This window comes from Ursus americanus, chromosome 30 (genome assembly GCF_024610735.1).
Source record: "Ursus americanus isolate L20-20 chromosome 30, mUrsAme1.1.p, whole genome shotgun sequence".
Taxonomy (NCBI): Eukaryota; Metazoa; Chordata; class Mammalia; order Carnivora; family Ursidae; genus Ursus; species Ursus americanus.
The window spans coordinates 1,552,508-1,566,768 of record NC_142156.1 but is presented as its reverse complement, the minus strand read 5'-3'; the positions used below and the strand labels follow the sequence as shown (position 1 = coordinate 1,566,768).

The 14,261-nt window shown below is 51.2% G+C and overlaps 1 protein-coding gene across 4 annotated transcripts in view; it reads right to left on the bottom strand.

The window, feature by feature from the left end:
* The window catches only part of KIAA1671 (KIAA1671 ortholog), a 185,853-nt gene that overhangs the window by 105,879 nt on the left and 65,713 nt on the right, over positions 1 to 14,261 (bottom strand). For all 4 annotated transcript variants that reach the window (XM_087857177.1, XM_045791197.2, XM_045791196.2 and 1 more), the window contains one exon: positions 7,566 to 7,700. In XM_087857177.1, the coding sequence (XP_087713303.1) occupies positions 7,566 to 7,700 (135 nt within the window). The remainder of the gene's footprint in view (positions 1 to 7,565; positions 7,701 to 14,261) is intronic.

Genomic DNA, 14,261 nt, shown 5'->3' with positions numbered 1-14,261 from the left:
GGAGAAATTAGAACGCTAGTGCATTGCTGGTGAGAATGTAAAATGGTGCGGTCACTATGGAAAACAGTTTAACGCTTCCTCAGAGAATTAAAGACAGAACTGCCTTACAGTCCAGCGATTCCACTCCTGGGCATATGCACCCAAAAGGACTCAAAGCTGGGACTCCAACAGATACTTGCACACCCATGTTCACAGCAGCATTCCTCACAACAGCCAAGAGGTGGAAACAAACCCAGGATCCACCAACAGATGGACGGATAAACAAAATGTGAACTATAGCTACAATGGAGTATTATTCTACCTTGAAAAGGAGGGAAATTCCGACACCTGCTACAACAGCGATGAACCTCGAAGACATTACACTAAGTGAAATAAGCCGGACACGAAAAGGGCAAATACTGTATGGCTCCCTTTATCTGAGGTGTCTAGAGTAGGCAAATTCACAGACAGGAAGTAGAACAGACGGTGCCAGGGGCTGGGGGAAGCGGGATGGGGGGGTTAGCGTTCACTGGGGACATAGTTTCTGTTCGAAAGGATGAAAACATTCTGGAAACAGACAGTGGTTATAGCTGCACAACACTGTGAATGTATTTAATGAAACTGAATGATATATGTAAAAATGGCTAAAATGGTAAACTTTGTTATATATATTTAACCACAATAAGTTTTCGGTTTTTTGTGGGGTTTTTTTGGTTTTTTGTTTGTTTGTTTTGTTTTTTTAATGGTCTTGCTCAGATTGCTGCCAACAAGTTTCCTACCTGGTCTCCAAGCGTCCTGCTCACCCTCTCCAACCCCTCCAAGATGTCCACTAGGGGGCGCTCCAAGCCTCACCTTCGCTGGTATGTTACAAGTCCCATCTTTCGGCTTCTCTGGGCCTTAGACAGGCCTATCACCAGGCCCCTTATTCTGACTCTGAGGGGCCTTCTCATCCCCGGCCTGGCCAGACTTCTGCCTCATCCTCACCACTCTCCAAAAATTGTAACCCCTCCTCGCAGCTCCTGGAAAACCCTACGTTCTCCTATGCTTCTTTATGTACGCACATGCTATTCCCCTGACCTGACTGCCTTCTCGGCTGATTCCTTCTTCCATCGAGTCTGGCTCTGACATTCTTCTGAATTCCTCCAAATGGTATGATGCTTCCCACCTCTGTGCTTATCAAAGCAGCCTGTGCTTACCCAAAACCAACCTCTTTACAGTGCCCATCAAGGCAGTGTGACCTGACCCCTGACAACTCCCTCACTCCTCACTGTCCGCTGTAGCACCAATGCCATCATCACCATCATCATCATCAGTAGTAGTATTACAAAACACAACAAGCCCCAGGACCTTTGCACTTGCTCATCCCTCTGCCTGATGCTTTCCCTCTGATTCTTCCACATGGCTAGGTGCTCCCCTTTCAGGTCTCAGCTCAAATGTCACCTCCTTAGAAAAGCCCTTCCTGACCTCTATTAGTAATGAAATAGACTCCAACCATCCTCTTCCCCAGCCACTCTCAATTCCCAACACCCTATTTTATTTTCTTCGTAGCACTTGGTACCATCTGAAGGTCTTCCTCATTTGAGTCTGGCTCCTTGTTTAATGTCTATCTTCTCACACCGAAGTATGAGCTCCAGGAGGGCAGGAACCACTTAAGTCTCGTACCCTCCTCTGCCTGAAGAACTAAGAACAGTGCATGACACATAGTAGGTGCTCAATAAATATCTCTCCAATGAATGACTAGTATTCATCATCCTGCATTATATAACTACTTGTTTATAGTCTATGAATGTGAGCAATTTGAGGACAGAAATTAACTTATTCATCTTTATATCCTTAGAGCTTTGAATAATAAACAACTGGGTAGAGGATGGATGGACGGATGGATGGATGGATGAGCAGATGAATGGGTGGGTGACAGCTGGGTAAATATATGAATACAAAATACCCTAAGTACAAAATCTCAGGCACAATCAAGCATTTGCATTTAGGACCTAGGAATCAAAAATCTTCTGGTCTGGTTGGTTTTCATCCAGAAAAGGAACTTTAACCAGTTGAGACATAAATTACTCAACCCAGCGGTGATAGACAAGAAACAATTAACACATGGAATTAGCCACAAGTCAGGATTCCAGAGCCTCCTGAGAGCACAGGGCGTCACCAAGTTTCTCACCACTCGGGCTCCACACTCACACTCCTAAAGCTGGCGTGTCATCCTTCTTCTGCCTCGCCCAGGAAGGAAGGTCACTCTGCCCTCTGAGCCAGTTGGCACCCAGCCTCTCTCTTCCACCTCAGCCTTTCTTCCCTCCTCTGAGCCCTATTTCCCAGCGGAATGGAGGCCTTGGAGGGCAGAACTGTGCCTTCCCATCCCAGAGGCCCAGTGCCCAGCACACATCTCACATCACAGCATACAGACACTAGACAGATTTTCTCTCTTGTCCCGAATCCCGGTTTGGAGGCCGGGGCTTCCTTGACAAGGACCTGACAATCCCCATTTTGAACAATCCTATTTGTGGAAAGACCAATGGCCATATCCAACTTGGCCACCTTCCATGATGGGAGGCCAGAAGTCTTCAGCACTGACTGTCCCAGACTCTCTTGCTGCTAACAGTGGCCAAGTGACCCAGTTCTTGCCCATGATGTGTAAGTGAAAGTCTTCTGGAGGGTGCTCTGGGGAAAGCTTTTGCTTCTTGCAGAGTCAGCTAGCATGGCCCTTCTGGCTTCTCACTTCTTCCTGCCAGAGAGTGGACTTAATTCTTGGAAACGTGGCAGCCATCTTGGGACCACGAGGCACAAAGCATGAGGGAAAGCCCAAGAGACTCTCAGAGATGTTGAGCCAAGCCAACAGCTGCCCACCTCTGAATATCTTGCTCTGTGTGATAAATTAGCCCTTTTAATTAAGCCAATGAGCCACATTCCTGAGACATTCAATTCAAATGACATCAACACAGGCCCAACATCAAACTGGGGAATGCCAAGCAACACATTATAGAGAGAAGAGTCCATATCCTGGACAAATAAAAAACCATCAAATCTTTATTCACAGCTAGTTTTTCAAGCACAATCTCTGATGAGTTATTTCTAGCGGGTCGTATAGACTCTTCCTTTTTTTTTTTTTTTCCCCTTCCCACTTGAATGCCTGGTCAACCAAATGAAACGCAAAGAGAGTATCTAACCAAGACCACTGATATATCCACTGGGGGCCATTGCACAAATTCCCTCTTATCTCAAGTTGACTGGATTCACAAGTCTTGGCATTAGAAGCCCCACTGGTTTTTCCCTCCATCCTCCAGTCATTATCATGAAATTACCGGGTTCAAGTGCTTTTCAAACCTTCGGGACTGCTCTGGCAGATGCTTGAACAAGATGGCGGCACAATGGCAGAGGCGCCATTTTCCAAAAACAAGCCTCCTGGTTTCCCCGGCAAGAGATGTTGAAAAGTCTGAACTCGGCATTAAAACACACACCGGGGGTGCCCAGGAGTGACACAGCAATGTTTGTAAGACTCCAGCCCGTCTCCTGGACTTTAGCTCACATGCATTGCACAGAACAGTCTCACGCCCTTGAACCTTTGCCCAACGTGTTCCCTCCACGGGGGGCAAACCATCTCTTCCCAGACCACCCATCTAGCAAACACCAGTTCATCCTTCAAGACTTCAAACAAGTGTGCCTCCTCTGTGAGACACTTTGAACCTTGAACAGATCAAATGAAAGAATGCCCGTAAAGCACGTGTCGCAGGGCCTGGCATATAGTAAGCGCTCGGTGAACAGGAGCTCTTAGAACCCCCTGTAATTGTTTCTCTACCTTCTTACGTACCCGTGTCTTGTTTATAACTGTAGCCCAATGCCCAGCACAGCACCAAGGACGTCCAGGTAAATTATTTGCCAAAAGAAAAGACTGAGACCCTTCCCAACACTCCATCTCAGCCAAACTGGTCTATTCAACGTTCCCCAAACATGCCTCTTACATCACCTCACCCCCCATACTTTTGCATATGCTATTCCTCCTTCCTGAGTGCCCTTCCTCTCCTCCTCCTCCACCTGACTAGACCCTCCTAGACCATCTTCAGGTACCTCTGGACTGTAACCCCGGGGGGGGGGGTTTGGGAGAATCTCTAGCACCCCTCACACAGGGCCCAGCACACAGTGGGCCCATGAGAGAATGAGCCCATCACTAAATGAGCCAGCAAATGCTAGCCAAGGGTTTGGAGATTTGGAAGAACATTCTCAAGGTTCTCCCAGCCACCTGCCCTGTTACAGGGAACCCCCGCAGCTGGTGAATCTGTACCCTTAGTCATAGGAGGGGCCTCTGGGGCACACTGTGACCTAAGGCCATGGTCCATAACTGAGTCACTGTGTTTTATGATCCCTGCATGAGTGCAGACCAAAGGCTCATCTTCTGGGGAAAGGAGGGTGCACCCATCCATGGATGGGTAAGGTACGAGGCCGGGCGCAGGGCTCAGAGTCGCCACAAGGATCCAAGGTCCTACTAAGTGTGGCCCTGAAAGCAATGGGGGGGGGGGCCTGACCTCTAGCCAGGGAGGGAGTCAGAAAGGTGGTCTGCAGTCCCAGCTCTGTGCCAGTGCTGCGGGACTCTCCCTGAACAAGACACCTTCCCCTGCTGGGTCTCATCTTCCTCAACAGCAGAAAAACTTCTAAGATTGGAGGTGCTTCCCTGTTCCATCGAGCAGCTCTTCCAGAGAACACAGAAGAAAAACAAACTGATAGCAAATAATAACCAAGAACACGATAATAGCAGGTAACATTTATCACGCAGTTACTCTTCACCTGGCACTGTGGTAAGTGCTTTATAAACATCATCTCAGCACGGTTCCAACCTGGGGGAAGTACTTAATGGCTCCAAGCCTCAGTTTTCCCATCTGTAAAACGGGGATAATACTAGTGTCCCTACCACGCGGGAAGCACTGTCAGCTATTAGGCCTTATTATTACCATGATTTTACAGAGGAGGAAAAGAGAGGCCCCAAGTGGTAAACTCACTTGCTCACTGCCTCTGTTAAATGCCAGGGCCACACGGTCTGACCTTGTGCTCACGGTCTGGCCAGCCTGTGGGTCAGCTGGCTGTGGGCGGGGCTATGCAAATCAGCAGGGCATCAGCCCTTGGCAAGTCCCAGGCACCCTTCAGAGGGCAGCAGTGGCAGAAGAGCTGGTGGCCAACCCCGGGCTGAACAACTACCACATTCTCACCCCCAGGGCCGAGGCTGTCTTGCTCCCTCATGAGCGGATGCACCGAGTGCTGCGGGCCCAGAGAGGGGCCGACAGGGGCTGGCAGCGGGCCAGAGACACAGTCCTGTGGCGGAAAGGGTCCAGGTCCAAGGCTGGAAGCAGAAGAGGCCTTAGTTTCCATCCCAGCTCCCCTACGTGCTGTGTGGCCTTGGGCAAGTGGCTTAACCTCTCTAAGCCTCAGCTTCCTCCTCTCCAACGTGGGATTCATACTCCCTCACGTGAGGAGTGCAGTGGGGACGGACAAGTCCTGAGACACAATCTCAAAAAATGGAGGTGAACCTAACCCTAAACTGGAACCAGCAACACAAAGTCCTTCATCAAGAGCGATGGGAGCAGGAGACCCCGTGTGCGGGAGGACCCCCTCAAGCACACCAGGAAGTACGCAGGTCCGGCCGACTTCCAGAAGAGTAGGGGCGGCCAGCAGGGCCGAGGGCTCAGGACCCCAGTCCTCCCCCGGACTAAGTGAGGCCTTCTCTCTGGGCCTGGGTTTCCCCTCTTACAATGAGAGAGCTGAAGAAAAGGGAGAGGAGAGGGGGAGGGGGAGGTAGAAGAAAAAGCCATCACTGCAGCCCCAGCATTCGCTAAGGATTTCCTCCTCTGAGTGCTGAGCGAGCTCATCTACTCCTCACAGAAATGCTCTTGAGGCCAGACAGGACCACCCTCATTTTACAGAAGAAAAAACTGAGGTTCACTGAGGTCCATCGGATCACTTGTCCAAGGTCACACGGTGGCAGAGCCGGAACTGGAAGCCACCTCTCAGCCTCTAGAGCCCAACACTGAAGTGCCCCAGAGTAAGACTTTTGGAGCCATGGGAAAGTGAGCTGCACACCACCACCCCCTGATGGCCACTCCTTAAAATTGCAGGTATGAGTCCTCAAAGTGGGGAAACAAGGTCTGAGGCCCCCACCCTTCCCACCCACATCGGAGAAGGGGAGATCAAGCAGGCAGCAACGGCGCAGGGGCCTCAGGGAGCCACAAGGACAGAGCCAAGGCAAGCCACCTGGGGACTCCGAGGACAAAGGCTCCTCAAAGGACAAAGGGCCACCAGGGAGGATGTCAGCACGCAGAGACTATAAAAACACAGGCCTTAAGTGCTTTTCTCTCCATAACCTCTGTCTTCACATACACACACGAAAGTTCAAGTACAATCAGATAAGCTGAGTCGGTGCCGCTGGAGAGGCAATGAGAAAAGAGCGAGCTGGAAATCAGCGGAAAAGAACATTAAAAAAAAAAAACCAAAAAACAGGCAGGTTTCAAATGTGCGCACATCTGTGGTGGGGATCTGAACACCCCAGGAATCTTTCTGGGGCCGCTCGCAGACGGCTAGCCGAGGTCTGCATTCCTCCTCTGGCTCTGTGGCCCCCAGCCCTGCCATCGGCCCCACTGACTCTGGCATAGACGTTTGCCCATCAAGAACCCTGCCGGCGGCATCTTCTTCACCCCGTGTTGCAAAGGAGCAAATGAAAGGAGGTCCAGGGAAGTGAAGTTTCTTGCCCATGACCGTAAAGCCAGAGGGATGGAACCTAGGATTTCAATGCCAGAGGACCCCATGTCTCCAAGACACGAGACCAGGCACAAATACCCTTGAAATGCATCGAGCTTGCGATCCGAATGACCTTTTAAGTAGAACTGGGTCTGCCTCATTAAAGAAACGCCTGGCTTAGTCGCCCCACATGAGGCCCGGGGAACAAGAAGAAGAAGAAGAATGGTAATAACGCTCATGAAAGCGTTTGCTGTGCCCCCAGGACCATGCCGCACACTTGCCGCATTACCTTCTCTGAGCCCCGCAGCAGCCCTGTGAAGTAGATGCTGTCATTATCCCCATTTCACAGACGAAGAGACTGAGGCCAAACACCCGTCTGCACACAGAGCTAGGGGTCTGAGCCCTGGTGATCTGGCTCGAGGACCAGCTTAGTTAAATGAACTTATTGGTGCAAAAGAAATAGAAATCAGGATCCTGTGTCCTAGGTAACGAAACCAAAGCACAAAGAAGTAAGTCACTAAAAGAGACTGAGAGGAGCGGTGTTGGGATTCGAACCCCGAACATTCAGACCCCAGGGTACGTTCTCTTCTCTGCTCCATGCCAGGCAGCTGGGATTACCTCTCTGCATGGGGCCAGAAACCCGAGAGGAGCGAAGGCAGAGCCACCAAACCCCTTCCATATGGAGAACCGTCGCGCAGCCAGTCCGGCAACGCCGGATTCCTGGACAGGCACTTGCCCCCCTTTGGCCCCCTCGGCCCCCTGGGCCAGCCGGGACTGTCCACATGACCGCATTCCCAGCGGTGTCCGATGCCCAACAACCCCATGCCGGGTCCCAGTCTGGCCACACCAGCATCACTCACGACAAAGGGCCCGCTCCTCTTGTCCTTGCAGAAACTGTGGCTTCTCCGGGGGCCCAAGGCTGCGGGGGGCCCCTGCCAGAGTGGCTGCTCCTTGTCCAGCAGGGCAAACTCCTTCTCCAGGTCCTGTGGCGGCATCTGAGGCACGGAACACAAGCAAAGGACTTTACTGGGGCTTTCCTACTTACGGGAAGAATACGTCACAGCGAGAGAGTCCATTCTGTGCCTAAAAGGGCAAAAAGAAAACGAATGCACCAGAAACCCCACCCCATGGCGGTCCACCTTAATGTCAGGAGGTAAGTATCTGGGGTCTGGGCTCAGGCCAGCCTCAGCCACTTAATAACTGTGTGGCCTCAGGTTAGTGCTTTAACCTCTCTGAGCCTTGACCATGTGGGCAAACACCCCTAATAACCGTACTCAGCTTTTTTTTTTTTTTAATGATTCTTTATTATATTATGTTAGTCACCATACAGTACATCCCCGGTTTCTGATGTAAAGTTCGATGGTTCATTAGTTGTGTATAACACCCAGTGCACCATGCAATACGTGCCCTCCTTACTACCCATCACCGGTCTATCCCATTCTTCTAGGCTCAGGGGAGAACCAAGTCAGGAGCAGCGCATGGAAAGTGTCTGACACCGTGTGCCACCAGGGGGCGCTGTGCAGGAGTCCTGAGCCCCTGGCTTGATTCAGGCTCATCCCCACGCCTGGTACCTGGGGAGCCCTCCATAAATGCTAGCCAGCCTCATTACCTCCCTGGTAACTTTCGGTGACATCTCTCCATGCCTCCAAACACACATGCAAGGAAGCACAGACAGAGAGAGAAATGATACGGGAACAGGGCAGTACTAGATACCCCAGTCTGAACCCTGCGGTTTTGTCCCAGCCAGTCATATATAGGGGATACGTGCCCAGGCCAGTAAGTATGGGACTCCAGAATTTGTAGGTCACGTGTCTCACACTCTCCCTGTACAGATAAGGGGAAGAAGGCCCAGAGAGGTAAGGCATCTGCTTAAGAACACACAGCACGAGTAAAGAGCAAGGCTGGATTCTGGATCCCTTGCCTCGCAGACTCTTTTTCTGATGCCTATGAGACCCTCTGTGTGTCCTCCCACCTCCCTGGCTGGGATTTCAGAGGGATGTCTACTCATCCAGGGCCAGCCCTAGAGCCTTCTCTTTTCCTGCTCTGTCACTCCCTGGGGATCTCTCATAACACCCCCTGGCTTTAAAGAAACCCCATCAGTGCACAGACAACTCCCGATTTTGTCCGTGTTGGGACCCCTGACGTGCAGATCCCACCTCCCACTCCACTTCTCCCCACGCTGCGCACACTCATGTCAGCCTTCATGGGCCCCAAACAGGCCTCTCCATTCCTTCCCTCCAAAACTGCCCCTCTCCGCCCTGCCCCTCACCCAGCCGTGCCAGCCAAGGCCCTTGGGTTGCTCTCCGTTCTTTGGCTTCTCTCCACTTCATCAACAAAGCTGAGATTCTGTCTTCAAACATGCTGCAAACCTCACACCACAAACCAAAATCAACTCAAAATAGATCAAAGCCCTCAATGCCAGAGCGAAAGCTAGAAAACTCTCAGAAGAAAATATAGGTGTCAACGTTCATGACCTTGGATTAGGCAGTGGTTTCTCAGATACGGCATCAAAAGCACAAGTGATCAAAGAAAAATAAATTGGAGTTCATCAAAATGAAAAACTTTTGTGCTTCAAAGGGCACCATGGAGAAAGTGAAAAATACAATCCACCAAGTGGGAGAAAATTTCTGCAAATCCTATGTCTGCTAAAGCACTTGTGTCCAGAATATATAAAGAGTGATTACAACTCAATAATAAAAAGAACAATAACCCAATTAAGGATGGACAAAGGATCTGAGCAGACGAAGAAGGGAAACAATGGTCAAACAGGCACATGGAAAGATGGGCCATGGAAAATGCAAGTCAAAACCACAATGAGATACCTTCATACCCAGGGGGATGGCTAGAATCAAAAAGACGGGTAAGTGTTGGCAAAGGATGCAGACACATCGGCCCTCACGCACTGCTGGTGGAACGTATAATGGTGCAACTGCCTTGGAAATCGGTGGCTCCTTATGCTCTGGCCCCTGCCCCCTGTGCCCACTGGCGCCCTTCCAGCATCCACGGGACCGCTCATCCCCATGATGGCCATCACTCAGGTGGCACCTCCCAGGTCCCCTCCCCAGGAAACCTTCCCCTGACCACCCTCTTAGAGTCACCTCCCCATCGCCTCTTCTTCTATCTCCCCTGCACTTCCTACTCTCACTCACTCGGGGTCTGTTTGCCCCCTGGATGGGAGCCATCCACTGGAACATTCTGTGGTTACGGAGATGTTCTCTATCTGGGCTGTACAATACACTTGCCACGAGCCACCCGTGGCTTTTGAGCACTTGAATGTGGCTAGTGGGACTGAGCAATTGAATTTTTAATTTTGTTTAACTTTAATTTACATTCAAAGAGCCACATGTGACTGGTGGCGGCTTTATTGCACCGCACGGCCTGATACAGTGAGCTGGTCCCTCCCAGCAGCCCCGGTGCCCGGAACAGGGCCTGGCAAAGGGTTAGCCCATTTATTTATTTATTTTTAAAGATTTTATTTATTTCAGAGAGAGAGAGTACAAGCGGGGGGCGGGGGGGAGCAGCACAGGGAGAGGGAGAAGCAGGATCCTTGCTGAACTGGGAGCCCGATGTGGGGCTCAATCCCAGGACCCTGGGATCATGACCCGAGCCGAAGGCAGATGCTTAACAAACAGAGCCACCCAGGTGCCCCTAGCCCATTTATTACATGTAGTAAATGAGCAGAGGTCTGGAAGGGCTTCTCTCTGATTCCTTCAAACCTCCTTCACTCAGGCCTTGGGCCAGGGAGGGGATCGACTACACGATAAATCTGCTTCACGATAAATCTCCTATAAGCCGTGAAGCAGGCAGGATTCACATTCCACAGACGAAGACATTCAGGCTCAGAGAGGTCTGGCAGGATGCCCAGAGTAACACAGCTAGTAAGTCACAAAACTAGGGCCCGATCCCACTTCTGCCCCATAGGCAGTCCAGGGCTGTTTCCAGGGAGAAATCAAGTCATAAGAGTACAAGTGGTTCACCTTCCTAATAAAGAACTCCAACGACTCAAGGAGAAAAGGACCAAGGCCCGGGTTCTGAAAGAACAGCGAGTGGAAGGAACATAAGCAAGACGGTGACAGGAAGGAAAAACAGAGAGGCTCACGCAGGTGACAAGAGGAGGGGTGCGATCAGGGGCATGACATCCCCAAGTCTGGTAACTCACCTGGCTGCTCAGGAGGAGGGGAAACAGCGCCCTGTCCTTGCAGGCGAGGATGTGACCAGGTACAGCCCCCGCTGCAGGGCACTCCGGCAGGATCCTGCAAAATTGCAACCGCGCTCCCCCTAGACACTCGCCGTCCTAAGCCCAGGGCAAACCTGCGCATGCGCAAAATGACCGCTGACCGGGTTGGTAATTAGCCCAAAATCAAGAATATCACCCATTTCTACCGCACAGCAATCAAAATGAGGACACCCTGTGGGCTGAATCCAAAAGCTCTCAAAGACACATATGTGGGTGTGAGCCGGGGTGGCTCAGTCGGTGAGGAGTCTGCCTTTGGCTCAGGTCATTGATTCCAGGGTCCTCGGATCGAGTCCCGCATCGGGCTCCTTGCTCAGCGGGAAGCCTGCTTCTCCCTCTCCCTCTGCCTACCGCTCCCCCTGCTTGTGCATGCTCTCTCTCAAATAAATAAAATCTTAAAAAAGAAAAGAATTTGTGTTCATGTTTGCTTATATTTTCAGAAAGAAACTCTATATGAATTTGGACCCGAAGAGAAGCCAAGTGATGGGAGGAATGCTGAGGATGGGCGAGACAGGGACAAAGGGTGGTAACTCCGTGCCTTTGAGTAGTTTTGGAGCCTCTTGGAAATGTTCTCTTTTGAAATTCAAATAAATCAGTTAATGAAATAGAATACTGCAATCGCGGGGCGCCTGGGTGGCACAGCGGTTAAGCGTCTGCCTTCGGCTCAGGGCGTGATCCCGGCGTTATGGGATCGAGTCCCAGATCAGGCTCCTCCGCTATGAGCCTGCTCCTTCCTCTCCCACTCCCCCTGCTGTGTTCCCTCTCTCGCTGGCTGACTCTCTCTCTGTCGAATAAATAAATAAAAAATCTTTAAAAAAAAAAAAAAAGAATACTGCAATCGGGCCTGGGATGAAGTTTTGATACTTGTTTCTTTTATTTTTTTATTTTTTTTTAAAGATTTATTTATTTATTCATTTGACAGAGATAGAGACAGGCAGCGAGAGAGGGAACACAAGCAGGGGGAGTGGGAGAGGAAGAAGCAGGCTCATAGCGGAGGAGCCTGACGTAGGGCTCGATCCCAGAATGCCAGGATCACGCCCTGAGCTGAAGGCAGACGCTTAAGCGCCGTGCCACCCAGGCGCCCCTGATACATGTTTCTTAAGTGAAAAAGAAAAAGAGAGAAAGAGGAGAAGGGAGGGAGGGGGGAGCACTTGAAGTCCAATCACACCCTACTCGGGGTACGTGGGCAGCACTGGCTGTGAATCAAGACAGCCTCACCCAGGGGAGCAAACGGTTGCACCAACATGCTCCCCGAAGCCCTGTTTGTGACACAAAACCTCCAACCAGCCCACACGCCCATCAACAAGTGTCCGGATAAAAAAAGTCTGGGCTCAGTCACTTAATAAAATACTTTGCAGCCACTGAAAATAATAAGGTGATTATCTACACACCGTTTTTTGGTTTGTTTTTTTTTTTACTGTTAATTTGAAAAAAAAAAAAGCAAGGTGTGAGATTTGTCTGTAGAATATTGCCGTGTTTCCAGAAGAGAGCATGGGATTTACCTGTATCCCTACCTGGCTGGGCTTCCTTACCTGTGGACCTATGTGCATTAGGGGAGGGATGATTCTCAGGGACTGGGGCTGGGGGAGCCGATCCACGCATTGGGGGGTGCTAGGCAGCATCCCCGCCCCCACCCACTAGACGCTGGGAGAAAACTCTTGCGGGGGGAGAGGGGGTGGATAACTGAAAACGTCCGACACGTCACCAAATGTGCCCTAGGGGCAAAACGGCCCAGGGTTGAGAATCACCGATGGGCCTGGAAGGCTGTACCCCAGACTCACCACTTAGGGGAGCGTCTCGTTCTAAACCGTATGCTTACCATAACAGGTCCACTGTCATACACGCGTTCGCTGCTTTTGCGGAAAGGAAAATACAACTACAGGTAAAGATGTATGTGATGGACCAGCAACGCTGTGGGGTGGGAAAGCCCCAGAGATATCAAAAGTGAACAGTGGCCGCATCTGGGGGTGGGGGGGTGGGGAAGGGAAAGGGGTTCAGGGTACACTTTTTTATACACTCTCGTAAGGTCTGAATTTTTTTTTTTTTTAAAGATTTTTTATTTATTTATTCGATAGGATAGAGAGAGCCAGCGAGAGAGGGAACACAAGCAGGGGGAGTGGGAGAGGAAGAAGCAGGCTCATAGCAGAGGAGCCTGATGTGGGGCTCGATCCCACAACGCCAGGATCACGCCCTGAGCCGAAGGCAGACGCTCAACCGCTGTGCCACCCAGGCGCCCCGTAAGGTCTGAATTTTTAACCACCAACATTTTGTACTTCTGTGTGCCTTTTATTTTTTTCAAGATCAGGAACCAAAGCTGGTTGGGCAGGAGAGAAGGGAAACAGGGAGCTGGTCCAAGGCTTCCCAATCCCTCGGTGAGAAAACAGATCCCCTGACAACGAGCACTCCTGGGGCCTGCGCACCCCGGGCCAGCATCCAAGGCCTGGCTGGCGCCCCCTCCACACTGCTCTGACTCTCCCGCTGCCAGGAGGCCCCTGAGCAAGGCGCTGGCAAATGGATTAAGTGTCACATTTCCTGGTCCTCCCCCGTCTCCCGCTGTGCCCACAGTAACAGCCTCGTGGAACCACTCCTCCGGCAGCGCCTCGGCTGAACCCACAGGCCGGCCCCGCGCTCGCACCCACTGGGTGCCCAGGCCACGCTGTATCTCCATTCAGCCTGCCAACAGAGCTGCCGGGCAGAAACTTCTGTCAGCTCTGGTGAGGGATCTGAGGCCCAGGGAGGCAAAGTCACTGCCCCACACACGGCTGGTGAGCGGCAGAGTGGGGTCTGAACGCGGTACCTGGCAAGCCTTAGGTGACCCTTGGTGTCATGATCTGTACTGGCATCACCCCACTGTTTCCTTTCTACCACGTCCCTGTCCAGGCTGGACCCTCTACTTTCTTTTTACAGATGAGGAAACTGAGGCTCAGGCCCTCAGGGAAAGGGTCTGCCCTGCATCACTCAGAGAAGCCAACGGGGTTACGTCCATATGCAACCAAAGTTTCAACCCCCGGAGAGAATGCTCTCTTTGATGGAAAAGAGGCAAAAATAAGAATTTGTGTTCGTATTTGCTTGTATTTTCAGAAAGAAACTCTGTGTGAATTTGGACCAGAAAAGAAGCTAAGTGGTCATGGGATGGGAGGAATGCTGAGGATGGGCGAGAGGGGGAGAAGAGGATTGATACTCAGATTTCTTCCCCATCTTCAAGGGTCCTCATTCACCACCGAGGAACCTACTTGAAAGCTTGGGTATCCAGCCAGACCTGGGTTCAAACCCTAGGTTGCCATTTCATGCTGTGTGACCCGAGACAAGTTACTTAACTTTT